The following is a 13,646-nucleotide window of genomic DNA, read 5'->3' on the forward strand; positions in this document are numbered from 1 at the left end:
TAAGGAAGAAAGTGAGGCAAAAGAACTATTTCTAAACTCAGTTTATGAGACCAACATTACCTTGCTAAAAAGTTTCCACAAGGATACTTATAGATACTAAAGAAAGTTAAAGGCCAGTATTCCTATAGGTACAGATCAAAATGAACCAAACAAACATAACAAAACAATCAATTATAAAAGAGATTTATTCTTGCAATGACAACATGGCATGAATTCTCCCTTGTAGAGCAATTTCAACTGGGGTTACTTACACTGGCCCCTTAACAGCCATACCACTATTACACCACAGTGCATGTCTTGCCCAGCAGGCTCACATTATAGTTCATAGATTTCACAGCTGTGATAGAGCACCCATGTCTTTATCCGCAGCAGCTTGTATAGTAATGTTGAGCACCATGATAGTCACCAACATGGATGTTGTAACCCATTTTCATCTTAATTTCATTACTTCTTGAATCAAAGATATGTGGTGTCTACAAGAGTATGAACTTATTAGCTAACCTTGGCAAATAACTAAGGGGATGGTAAGAGCCTCTGTGGTTTTGTTGTTGTTGTTGTTTGTTTGTTTTTTTTTTTTTTTTTTTTTTTTTTTTTTGAGACCTCTGAGATTTCTCTGACCAAAGCCTCCTGTAGAGATGTCTTACATTTGACACAGGAGTTTTTGACTTATGTCTTCATTGTGAAACTATGTTTGAACCCAGGAATGGCTTATTCTGGCAGCAGCTGATGACAATTTCTTAGGCATGAAAAATCCAAAAGTTGGTTTTTCTTTTAAGCTGTGTTTTGTTTTGGAGGTGAGGCGCATGGGCAGAGAGGGCAAAAGCAAGGGGATGGAGAGACAAGTGTGATTAGGATGATTAGAATGGCTGATGTGAAATCCAAAGAGAATCAATAAAAGTTGAAAAAGCAAAACAAAGAAAAGTTCAAGTTGCTGATTTATGAAATCATCCACCAAGGTTTCAAAGGAAAGACTGGAAGACCAGGCAGTATACAATGGGATTGTATTTCCTATAAACAGACATTACAAGGCCATTAGAGAAATTGAAGGAATAAACCCTAACAGCAGTGAATATTCCACTATGTTATGAATGTGAACAACTTGGTATCCCTGCCTGCAAAGAAAGCTGTAAAAAATAAGATTAGCTGACCCATGAGAATGGCCCTGAAGGCTACAACTAGCAAGTCCATAGAGGTGATATTGCTCAAACCCTTTCTAGATCACAATATACTACTCTGTGTCCTAGAAATGGGATATGAAAACAGAGTACTTAATGTTAGTCCTGTTGCATTTCAGTCTTGTTTTGATGGGATCCTCTTATTCCTTTGGAAAAGGGAATGTACACACTGAGTCACTCATGGTATGTAAACTCATTTCCTTCTAACCTTTAAAGACCAGTTTACATTTGAATGTTTTTTGTGAGTCTCTGAGGAAATGGTGAGCTCGAACATTTGATTAATCTTTGAACACAAGATTTAGGTCCTCCTGGACAGACTAAATGCTTGGTATATTCACTAGTGTATGATGGACCTAAAACTTTGAAGACTAGGAACCTAGTACAGTAGTTTGGATACAGCATGTTCCACGAGGTCCATATGTAGAAGGCTTGCTCACAATTATGTGGCACTATTGGAAGGTGGTAGAATATTTACAAAATGGACCTAGTTGATGGCCATAAGATTATTATCATGCATAATCTCATCTAATCTCAAAACCTAAACAGAGTCAAAACTGGTTAGTATTTGGATGGAAGCAAATGGGACTTGAGAGAAGAACGTTGGGTCATATATGTGTTTCCATGAAAAGGAACACTTACTGCTTCCTTATGTTCACACCACTCTTCCTGGAAACATTGAGGAAAGCAGCTTCCTCTTACACACGCACACACACACACACACACACACACACACACACACACACGTACATGACAGCAGCTGTCATGATATACTGTGTCCAAAGCAAGAGAGACAAGCAGCCATGGGTTAATTCCTCTTAAACCATAAACCATAATAAAGTTCTTCCTTTATTAAGCTGATTTACTTAAGTATTTTTTTTCACATGGTTAGAAGCCAAGAAAGTTATGAAGAACTCAGGTAGACATTGTGACAAGTTTTAGTTTCACAAAATGTGAAACTGAATTTACGACATGACAGCAGTTCTCCAGAGGGTCCTTTACATATAGCAGCAGTTCTCAAGCTTCCTAATGTTGTGACCCTTTAATACTCATGCTGTGGCAAACCCCAAGCATAAAATTATTTGGTGGCTATTTCAGAACTTTAATTTTGCTAACTGCTATGGGTTGTAATGTAAATATCTGATAGGCAGGATCTCTGATATGTAACTCCTGTGTAAAGGTCATTCAACTGCTTATGGGGGGTCATGACCCACACTTTGAGAACTCTAGCAATATGGCTTCCAGCACAAGACAGAAACTGCAGTCTTAGCCTAATGGTGAAAACGATAAACTATTTCTAGATACATGTCTATGTATTTATCTAGGTATCTATCTATGTATCTATCTATCTATCAATCTATCTATCATCTATTTGTCTGTCTGTCTATCATCTATCTATCTATCTATCCATCTATCTATTTAATCTATCTATTTTGGTTTCTACTCATGAACAAGGCACCAAGCTTGATCCATTAGAAATGTCACTGTGAACTACTACTCTGTATTCAAATACAGGGCAAGCAACTTCACCAATTATATATATGAACATGAAAGAATCAGTATTTTCTCTTAATGACCAAACATTAAGCACCTTTATTCATTACAGTAATCTTGTTTTCACATCAGCAACCATTATTTTAGATTCTAATTTTTACAACTCTTAGGTGCAATGAAACTTTGTTTCTACATTGAAATCTAACTCACTGGATCCTTTGTGCAATATAGTCCCACTGTTTTAAATAGAAAGCTATCACTGATCTCATAAAATATGATTAGTATCAGGAAACCTAGTATGTCTTCCTTACTCCCCTCATATGTACAGAAGGCACACTCCACCACTGCCATGTGAAGTTGTAGATTTTTTTAACCTATCCTAGTTTCATTGTTTTACAGGTTTAGTCTCAAAAAGTAGGTATTCAAATTTATATTTGTGGCCACTGATGTCCCAATATCAGAACCTTAAAACTATACAAAACTTAATGCTCATGTCATAGGATCCCACATTATATCATTAATCTGCATTCATAAAGGTGTATACCCTACCTATCAAGGTTTCCAGAATGTATCCTTATTTACACGCCTAGAGGTTTTTTGTTTTATTTTTATTTTATTTTTTTCCCATTGAGCCACAGTAATAACAATACAAAGTTTGGTTTGACTTATGGTTGGATTTCAATAACATTAGGAGGATTCTAGATTTAGATTTTAACAACTTATTTTTAATTCCAGAAGACAGAGGAATAAAGATAACTCACCTTTTTGTGAATAAAGGTGATATATTGCTCCACTAAAGAACGCAGTTTTGAGGTTATTGGTGTTTGATGAGCATATTACTAGGGCCCATCATAAGACATATTCAGGGTGGCTAAACCACTCAAAATTTATATTCTTACCATTTGGGAAGCTAGTAATTCATAACAATAGTACCTAAAATTCCAGTTTCTCATTATGACTTTCTTCCTAAGTTATAGGAATATTGCTATTTTGTATTGCTACTGTACAAACTTGCATATGAGTCTTAAATGGCAAGAGAAGTTGGGTGTCTCTTTTTCTTTTGGTCAGGACAGCTTGAAGGTCCATTCCTGTGATTCCTTTAACCTTAATTATTTAATTAATGACTCTGTCTCCAAAAATCATATTGAGGATTAAATTTTCCCTATATGATTTTAGACTGAGACACAATCTAGTCCATAATAATTATTGTCAGGGCTTTGGTATACATAAGACTAGTATGTTTCCACAGCACAAGGGAAAAAAGAATGCACAGTGTTGAATTGAGACCACATGCACAGAATGCACTTTATAAAACAGTTTCCAACTTAGTCTATGAAAGTGAAGTATATAGGTGATACATCATATAGTTGATAACATTTATACAATAGCACTCCTCACTTACATGAGTTTCCCCCATCCTCAAAAGATTTCTTTTCCTTCTAATGATCATAAATATATTTTACAGAGAGAGCTCAATTCAAGGAATGATGTTTTATGTAACCTCCCTCTCCCCCCCCCCCGCCTCATTTGACTCACAATTTTGTCAGCTAGCATTATGCCTTTTCTTCTTTTAATAGGAGACTTTAACCTAGTACTTTCATAATATAGATGTATGATAAGCATTTATTTTGGCAGAGAGCAAATCAATTTCATGGCTTTTTGTCTGCTAAACATGAGGCAAATATAAATGGGGAGGAACAATCATCGCTAACTGAATTATGATTCTGGTTGCATTGCTTTAGTACTAGTATGTTAACCACTATAACATTTCCTCCAATCATTACTATTAAAATCATTAGCATTTTCCTCACATTTCTTCAAATTCAAGCATATCCTACTTTATATTCCAACTTACATAAAGCTTTTTTAAAAAAAGAGAATGAGATTTAAGGCTTTAGTTTTAAGTTAATATTTAAAGCAAACCCATGGACTTAAAATCAACAGGTGCTTATCTCCTGTAACATTTTCAAATGCTCTGAATCGAAAACAAATTTGTATCCTTTTCCTAATCTACAGATAGCAGTGAGTGGCATTCTAATTTTCTTCCTGAATCTGAGGCAATACCCCACTATCAGTTCTCTGCAACAAACCTCAGCCATTATGTACCAGGTAAAGAAGCAGTGTGCCAGGTATGGAAGTGCATATATTAATCCCAGAACTCATAGGCTAAGGCAGGAAGATTGTGAGTTCCTAGGCCAACAAGTTTGAGGCCATCCTGGATTATGATATTGAGTCTCTGAGTAATGGATACTGAAATTACCTCTATCAAACAGAACACAGGGCCCAGGCTGTAACTCAGTGATACAGTGCTTGCCTAACATTCATAAGACCCTAAATTTGGTCCCTAACACAGTGAAAGAAAGTAAAGTCCCACCAAATAATATCTGAAAACTTATGGAATCTTATTTCTTTGAATATCTATTCCTTATTCATCAAAAAGAGTTGTATATCTTAAAATTAGTCTAACACATTATAATTTGAATACTTTTCTATTAATAAGTGTGCCACATCTCTCTACAAAACATTATTTATTTTACAAAAATAGTTCTAGTGCCTCATAATTTCCTGATGTTTTGCTCTGAAATGAATATTTCAAGAGACTAGTGTCCCAACTCTAAATTTATGAGAAACGTTTTTTTTTCTTTTATTTCTAATTTTAAAAATCATTTTACATACCAACCACAGATCCCCCTTTCATTCCTCCTCCCACTCCCCCTTCCTTGCTCCCCCCAGACCCATCCCTCATCCCCTGCTCCAGAGGGTAAGTTCTCCCATGGCGGGGACAGTTAAGACTAGTATATTCAGCTGAGGCAGGACCAAGCCCCTCCCCCCTGCATCAAGGGTGAGCAATGTATCTGAGCATAGGTAATGGGATCCAGAAAGCTGGCTCATGCATCAGGGATAGATTCTGATTACATTGCTAGGGGCCCCTCAGACAGACCCAGCTACACAACTGTCTCCCATATGCAGAGTCTAGTCCAGTCCCATGCAGGTTCCACAGCTGTCGGTCTAAAATTCCTGAGTTCCTATGAGCTTGGTTCAGTTGTCTGTAGATTTTCCCATCATGATCTTGATCTCCTTTACTCATATAATCCCTCTTCCTTCTCTTCAACTGGACTCCCAGAGCTTATAAATTAATTTATTCCCTTCTGGATTCAGAATTCATAGAGGCAACATGAACCTTTCTTGGATAAACCCTATTTCTTTTTCAGTCTACAGACTTTAGCGCTCTCTCTCTTTCTCTCTCTCTCTCTATCTACCTACCTACATATCTGTTTATTTATTTTTGTATGTCAGTTGACTTCAGGATAGAACTGGCACACCTGTTTAATCTATATAATCTGTTTGGTTATGTTCTTCTGTACAGGTCAAACAGCTGAACAAGTGCTATCATTGCTGGGTCCCCCCCCATAGTCATCGTTTATACAGTAAAAACTAGACACAGAGTTTCTACTTTTCTTAGACAAATTCTAAAATCACCTTTAATTTTAATTGTATCTTTGCTTTAAGTCATAATTCAGTTAATCAATGGGTCACTTTTAATTCAAATCATATAATAATATTATGATAGCATTGTCTTCTTTGATGACCAACCTTGGACAAAATAAGGTATCAAAAAACATAGCTACCTTGTATAATGAACAGAATAATATTGCAATATTATTTACTGTGGATAAATGTATTTTGGGGGCATTTACATATTCATATGCCTTTGAAATTTTTTATTGAAGTACCAGGTTTCCTAACTTTCAAAACTTTCCCTGAGGTTGAGCAATGTGTAGTAGCAACCAGCCTTAGATAGATTTGTCACTTTATCTTGTTAAAGTTAATAACAGCTGTGGCTACTTAGTGAAAACATTTGGCCTTTTATTTAGGTCACAAGTATCTGGTCAACACCCAGCCAGTCAGCTATTCAAACACCGAGTTTAATTAATTAAAAGCTATTTTTAATGGAAACACCCATTGAAGCTGGATGACTAATTATATACCCCAGCTATATAAGTCCTACAAAGCTTAGGAGTGTCTTTCTAGTCTTTTATGGAGAATCAAAAGAACATGGCCACCGTAAGGTCTTTTAGCTGAAAGGGACACTCTCAGCTTCTGCTCTTTGCCCACAGTATTTCAGATTGTCGTTCCTTCCTTGATTAAAACCTCTCAGGTTATTTCACAAGCCTTGACACTTATACAGGATTTAAATGGTTTTTGTGGGCAGAGCCACATCCATTCTGGGTTTTAGACACACTTTCTGTAACCATGGGCAGATTTAACGCAAGAAAGAACTGCAGATGACTGACATTCACTGGGAAACAGCCACAGTGATCATGTACAGATTCTAGAATTCAGCTGAGCCACTTACTATCCACAAATCTGGGTGGATTTTTACACATTCTTTCATAGACAGTACTGTTTTGTCCCCTGCCACTTTATCTACCACATCCCAATTGCCTGAAGATCCACATACTGATTTTTAGGACATCCATCTCACAGGCTCTAATTATTTTTTATCTTTTCTCTCTTGTCCAAACAAGAGGTTACATATTTTATTATTTTTTTCCTCTTAATTGAAAATAGTGTTTTCAGGAAGTCAGATACACGAATGGATTTTAACAAGTTATCTGGTGTGTTATTTTTTCATAGATTACCTTGTAAGTGGTGTCAAATTGGCTCACAATCACTTGTGTGTAATCCCAGACTTAGAACTTCAGGCCTGCTGTTCTTTTTAACACAGGCCCCAGGGAAAACTGGCTCATACCAACACAGATGCTTCTGATAAAAAAATACCAGTAAGCCAATTTAATTGTTAAAATGTGAAGAGGAAATGACTAGTAAGAAGATTATAAAACATCTATATAAAATATTTTTTAAAGAAAAACCACCCCTTAACTTTCATTTCACAAGGGACTTAGAAAACATTATTATTCCTTTCTTCATTTTCCAGAACAGAACACCTAGGCTCTGACTAGTTACCTATTACATACAGTCACTGAAAGGAAACATCAGAGCTGTAACACGGAGTTCAGTATAGTTAGAACATAGAAACTTTAATCTCTATGCCACTCAGTAAAGTCATGCATTCCATAGTTAAGAAAACTCAGTAATAGCAACCCACAATACCAAGCTACAGAGCTGATTCTGTAAGAGTTTAAGAAGATTTAAGCTGATAATGAGCGTAATAGTCATTCATGTTTAATTGCTATGCATATTTAAGGTACATAACAGATGAGGAACATGTATGTAAAATATTTGTTATAATGAAATGCATTAACAAATACACCATTTTTACATGATAGGAAAATAATGACATCATTTGTACTAGTGGAAGATTTTTGGAATCAGATGTATTTTCCTATGGCAAGAGCAATTATTAAGCAAAATAAATTTAATGCTTGGTTCCTGTAGCCTGCATGTTGTACTTTAGCTCTCTGGACTTGATCATCTTATGTATTCTTGCTTTGGATTCTTTGTCTTGCATCTCCCAAATCCCTCCCTGTCTCCTGACACTGGTGCAGAGATAAGTATTTCCAAAGATTAGCTTTCTAATGTGCTGGAGGAGGAAGATAATTGAGGTGTTGATATAAATGGCTCAGAGTATGTGCCAAGGCTCTATACCCCATTGTGTGCATGCAAAGAGCAGTTAAAATTGTCTTGAAATTTACTTGTCAGCAAGGGAATGGGACTTCATAATATCAATAGAGCTTAAAAATGAACTGTACCAACAATTGGCATATGTATTTCTTATCTGTAGCCTACAAAAGTAGGGCTTTTCTGTCAGTGTTTTAACACTTTTCACCTTTGGGTACCAATTGAATCACAGGTTAAATAATATTCATCTATTAGGGGAAATATTCATTGTGTCATTATCAAGTTCAGTGTTATTTATGTTGATTTTCAAATACCAATATAAACCTGAGGGTCAGATATTAGTGACTTCCATATGAGTGTGGACAAGTACCCAACATAACAACTTCTGAGACTGAAGGCTGAATTGGGTTCATGGTTCAGAGAAAGTTCAGTTCATCCTAGCAGAGGGGAAGGCAAAGCATCAGGAACACAGGTGGTGCTGGTTCACACCACAGCCAGGGACCCAGGGGCAGAACACACGTGGAAACAAGGGGTGGATATAACCTTTAAAGACTACCTCTAGTGACTTATCTTTACCAGGAAAACCCACCTTCTAAAGATTCTAAAGCAGGTTCCAATCATAACACAGAAAGTATGTACTTTCTATTCGGGCTCAGTTTTGTACTCACAGAAAGAAAGGACTTACTAGCCACCACCTACCATCAAAATTATTTGGATTGCTCTTGAATAAAGATAGTTTATAGCTTATCTATTTTGTCTTAAAAGTTAGCATCACTTTCATCCTACTCAATAAATAGCATAAGAATGCATTGTTCCAGACACTCAGATAATCTCAATAAACTCAATAATATGAATAATTACTTACTGTTAGACAAGCATTCTATTATATCATTGGAAGGACAAGGAGTCATTATCTGCCTCATTTTTAATTTTGGGATAATTATAGGGAAATAAAGTATTTATGTTAATACCACCCATCAAAATTTCATATATTTTATTTGAATTACTTAGCAAAATGAATGTCAGTGAGCACTGGCCTTTTTTCTGAAACAATATGTTTTTGAGAAACCTTTTGATAATAAATTTGATTTCAATGTTGAATATTTTGAAGGTTATTCTTGTACAAAGCTAAGTTACTTCATAAAACTACACATCCATTTATACTACTCATATGGAATATGATTCTTCCACCATTGTATTAGCAGAGAAGAGCATCAAAATTTTAAAAATTAGACAAATGCATCAGATAATATAAAGCATAGTTTTGTTACTATTTTTTAGGATTAGGATTAGGGTTATTGCTTTCTTATTTTTCTATTTAAGTACTAGGGTCCATGTTTTACATTTGTTTCAGCTTTTAATAACTAGGGGATGGCAATATTTGGGCTTTTCACCAGCTTTATTGACATGTAATTGACAAATAAAAACACATTTGTTTAATGTATACAAACCTCTTTGTGTTTAACTCTTACACATGAAAGAGTTTGTCATGAAGAGTATTAATAGGCTTTTTTATTGACAAATAATAACATGTTAAAGGCAACTCATTTGTGGTAACTTGAAAGTAGCATAAAGTTTTATGCTAGTAAAGGTGTAATGCTGTTTCCTCTTCCTCCATGAAAAGTCTTTATTAAAAATATAATGTACATATATATTTCTACAAATAATGTCAGTAAAGGTAGGGGACCACAAATATGGGATCTACAGAGACAACAGCAAGTGCAAAGTTCTCTGCAAATTGACAAAATTATTATATTATATGTAAATAGCACAGCTGTAGAAACACAATCTAGAATAACTTAGAGAAAGTATGTAAATTTTACTAGTGACTCAAATCACTTTATGTGTTAGCAAAGAAAGGAAACAGAAGTATACCCCAGATTATGTGGTTTTTATTACATAGAAAAGGTATATATATATATATAGTGAAAAGTGCACATGTATGCTCATGTATTTATATACAGAGGTAAATAAAAATACAATTGGCACCTTTATTATTGTAAAAACATTTTCTAGCATTTAAAGTTGATTATATATTCTAAAACAGTTCTTCTAGGACTATAAAATATAATTAAATTATAACACTGTCTAGTATAATTCTTAAATTTATAATAGTTCGGGGCCATATTCATAACATAAGATTATGAAGACAAATACTTTAATTGATATAAAACATATACATAATATATAGCTAAGTTACGACTAAGTAATGAAAAATGGTTCTTCTGAGCACTGTGAAATCTGGTACAAAGCAGTGTATATAAGAATAAAAAAAAAAGGACTCCTTTGCAATCCTGACTTCTTTGCTAGGGCTGGGGACCTGGGACTTCCATAGAAAACTTAGGCCATCTGTGGGCTTTGCTGGGACTCACAGAATCATCAGCCTGAAAGGGGAGTGGTAAAGAGTCCATTGCTTTCTCCTCCCTCTCTCTTCACACACCCCCAGCCCACCCCCACCCCCCCCACCACACAAACCTGTGATTAGGAGCTGAGTTGTGCTTGGGGCAGTGATTGTTGGTGGGGAGTTGGGAGTGAATATCTGTAAGAAAGGCCCAGGGTAAATCCTCCAGCGCCTGTCACCTGCTGCACAGGTTTCCTCCTGCATTCCTGCTCACTCAGTCTTATAAGCCCAGGTCATGGGTTCCAGTCTTCTGGATATATATATATATATATATATATATATATATATATATATATATATAGAGAGAGAGAGAGAGAGAGAGAGAGAGAGAGAGAGAGACGGACAGACAGACAGACATTGACCATAGTAGTCTCCATATTTTCTTTTTTAGCTTTTTAGTTCCATAACCCCCTTCTACTGTTGTATACTTAAAGGAGGTGGCACACAGCTCACTTTTTCTATGACACTCCCAAGGTCCCTGAGGCACAGTAAGAGATCTCACAGACTGATGGATGTCAGCACTCCCAGGGGTCAGCCAGAGACCCAGGAGGAGTCCTTTGCAAGGCAGTAATTGCTAGCCTCACAGCCTTTGTGGAAGATAAGTTTTAGAGTGTGCACAGGGTGGGGAGTGGAGGTGGGGGAAGGCGCTGGGGTGGTGGTGGGCGGCAGAGTTACGGAAAGTTCTTAAAATGGAAAACTAGGGAACTTGACTTCCTAGTAGCTGCACTCCTCAATTGGCTTAACCACACATGCTTTCAGGGCGGGGGAGGGTTTTTATTTTGCGTGTTAGGGAGTCAGTCGGTAGGGAAGGCATTCTTGGCCCTCATTCCTGTTTGCCAGGATCGGATTACTTTTCACAGACTGGAGCTGGCTGGCAGGAGGGGCGGGGTGGGGGAGGGGGTTAGTTTAAAATCTTTTATGTGTGTACACCTTGTGTGGTTGGGTGTGGACAGCAGGAAAAGCGGGGGGTTGGGGGGGATCCCAAGTCGAGTGAAATTCCCATTCCATGGCCATTACCATGCCTGTATGGTTGGCAGGTTTTAGAGGTTAGGAAGTCAGCAAATAGCTACAGAATTCAATAGCGTCCCCCCTCCCCTCCCGGCCTCCTTCTACTCTGCCTCTTCCTCTTTCCCCTCTCTTTCTTCTCTCTCTCTCTCTCTCTCTCTCTCTCTCTCTCTGGTTTTTCTGCTTCCAAACAAACACCTTCTTCCAGGCTGAAGTTCCTTAGGCTGGTCTCCCTAGGAGCAGCAGCTACAACAATCCCGCAGTTCAAAGTTAAGTAGCAATTGCACAACTTCCAGCAACTCTCAACCGGCTGCTAATGAGCTGAAAGCCAGGAACATCTTAGGAGGTGAAGAGGAAGCCTCTTGCCAGCCTCCTCTCTCACGGAGGGACCCAGGCACCCCTCCCCAGGCCCAGATCACTTCGAGATAAGGACTGTGTTACTTGCTTGCCTCCCTGGACAGACCATGGCTCCTTTTGGAAGAAACTTGCTGAAGACGAGACATAAGAACAGGTAAAAAAAAAAAAAAAAAAAAAGTGTGTGTTTGTGTGTGTGTGTGTGTGTGTGTGTGTGTGTGTGTGTGTGTTGGACTCGGTTTCCTAAGTGTGAAAGTATGTTTCTTTGCACTTCGGTTCTGATGAAAACTTTTGAAAGCACAAAGCCCTGCGTGGTCAGGTCTAGAAAGAAGACCCAGCTCTTTAGAATATAGGTTCTATATTGATGATGGCAGTAGCCCACAATGGGATCATGGGAAATCATGACTGATTTTTTAACTCTCTTTTTCCTTTTTCACAATCTGAGTTCACTACGGACAAACAACATTTTTCTCTTTAACTTGTCTTGAACTTTGAGGGAGAGAATAACAAGATAGGTTTTGCTTAAACACGGGTTTAGAATATTCACCTTTTGAAAAAGCTTAAGTCTCTGGTGCAGATATAAGTAGAATTTCTAGCCACTTGTTTGGGGGTGGGGAGGGAGTACAATGCTGATTTAGTCTGGAAACAACGTTATGGTTTTCGCGAGGGTGGGGCATTCCTAAAAATCTGTGAAGTTCCCAAGAGCAAACACTCCCATGGGGAACTTTTTATGAACTATGTCTTTGGGAACTTTAGGTGGCATAGGCATTCAAAGAGGAATCAAGCAGCTCAGTGCCTCAGATCTCCATTATTGCCACTTTACCTTGACTTAATACATCAAGCCTGCATTAACTGTGGTTTAAATACTAGTACTGAAACCGTAGATTGGGGGGGGGGGGTACATTTGGGATAGTGGCATAATATCCATATTTATATTTAGTACCGTAAACTATTTTACTCATACCTCAAATACTGCATTTTCGTGCAAACAACACAAGGATAATTTTAGATGGGCTTTAAATATTTTAATATATTTGTTTTGGCGTAGGGACTTTCCATCCATTCTCCTCTCCATTATGCCTGTTTGTGCTTGTCATAATTTGCTTAGTGTAAATTTAAACGGGTACAATTACAAGGTAGGAAATGATATAATTATTTTAAAGTGTCTGCGTGATAATATAGTGATACAACTTTAAAGTAATTCTTCATACTTTGTTTTTTATGCAAATATCTCCTTCGAATATTCTGTTTTTAACCCATTCTAATTATATCAATGATTTACTTGGCTAAATTTCTTAAAAAAATTTTAAAAAGCTATAATAAGTACTGTAAAGCCTTCTCAATCACTTTTATGTGCTAATAACTTGATACTGTATGATAAATGTGGTATTTGTGAATTACGTATATTTTATTAAATGTTAACATAATATGGTTTCAGTATATTTTAAATGCTACTGGTGCACATTAAAAGTAGATTTGTGTATTAATGGTGGCAAGGTTTCTAAAAATACCCCAGAAATTCCACCCCAGCTGGCCATCCCCAATTCTGTTGTTTCAAAGTGAATTTTTCTAGCACAACTACTATAGTATTTTTGCAATTCTTAAGACTCTGGAATTGTTTTAAAAGTATTTTGGAA

The 13,646-nt window shown here is 36.8% G+C and overlaps 1 protein-coding gene across 1 annotated transcript in view; it reads left to right on the forward strand.

Moving 5' to 3' along the window:
- Positions 1-11,799: 11,799 nt before the first annotated feature.
- Positions 11,800-13,646, forward strand: part of Rassf9 (Ras association domain family member 9) — a 28,582-nt gene continuing 26,735 nt past the window's right edge. The window contains exon 1 of the mRNA XM_036169945.1: positions 11,800-12,166. Coding sequence (XP_036025838.1) covers positions 12,120-12,166 — 47 coding nt within the window. The 5' untranslated portion in view covers positions 11,800-12,119. The remainder of the gene's footprint in view (positions 12,167-13,646) is intronic.

The sequence above is a fragment of the Onychomys torridus genome, chromosome 20 (genome assembly GCF_903995425.1).
Source record: "Onychomys torridus chromosome 20, mOncTor1.1, whole genome shotgun sequence".
NCBI classification, from domain to species: Eukaryota; Metazoa; Chordata; class Mammalia; order Rodentia; family Cricetidae; genus Onychomys; species Onychomys torridus.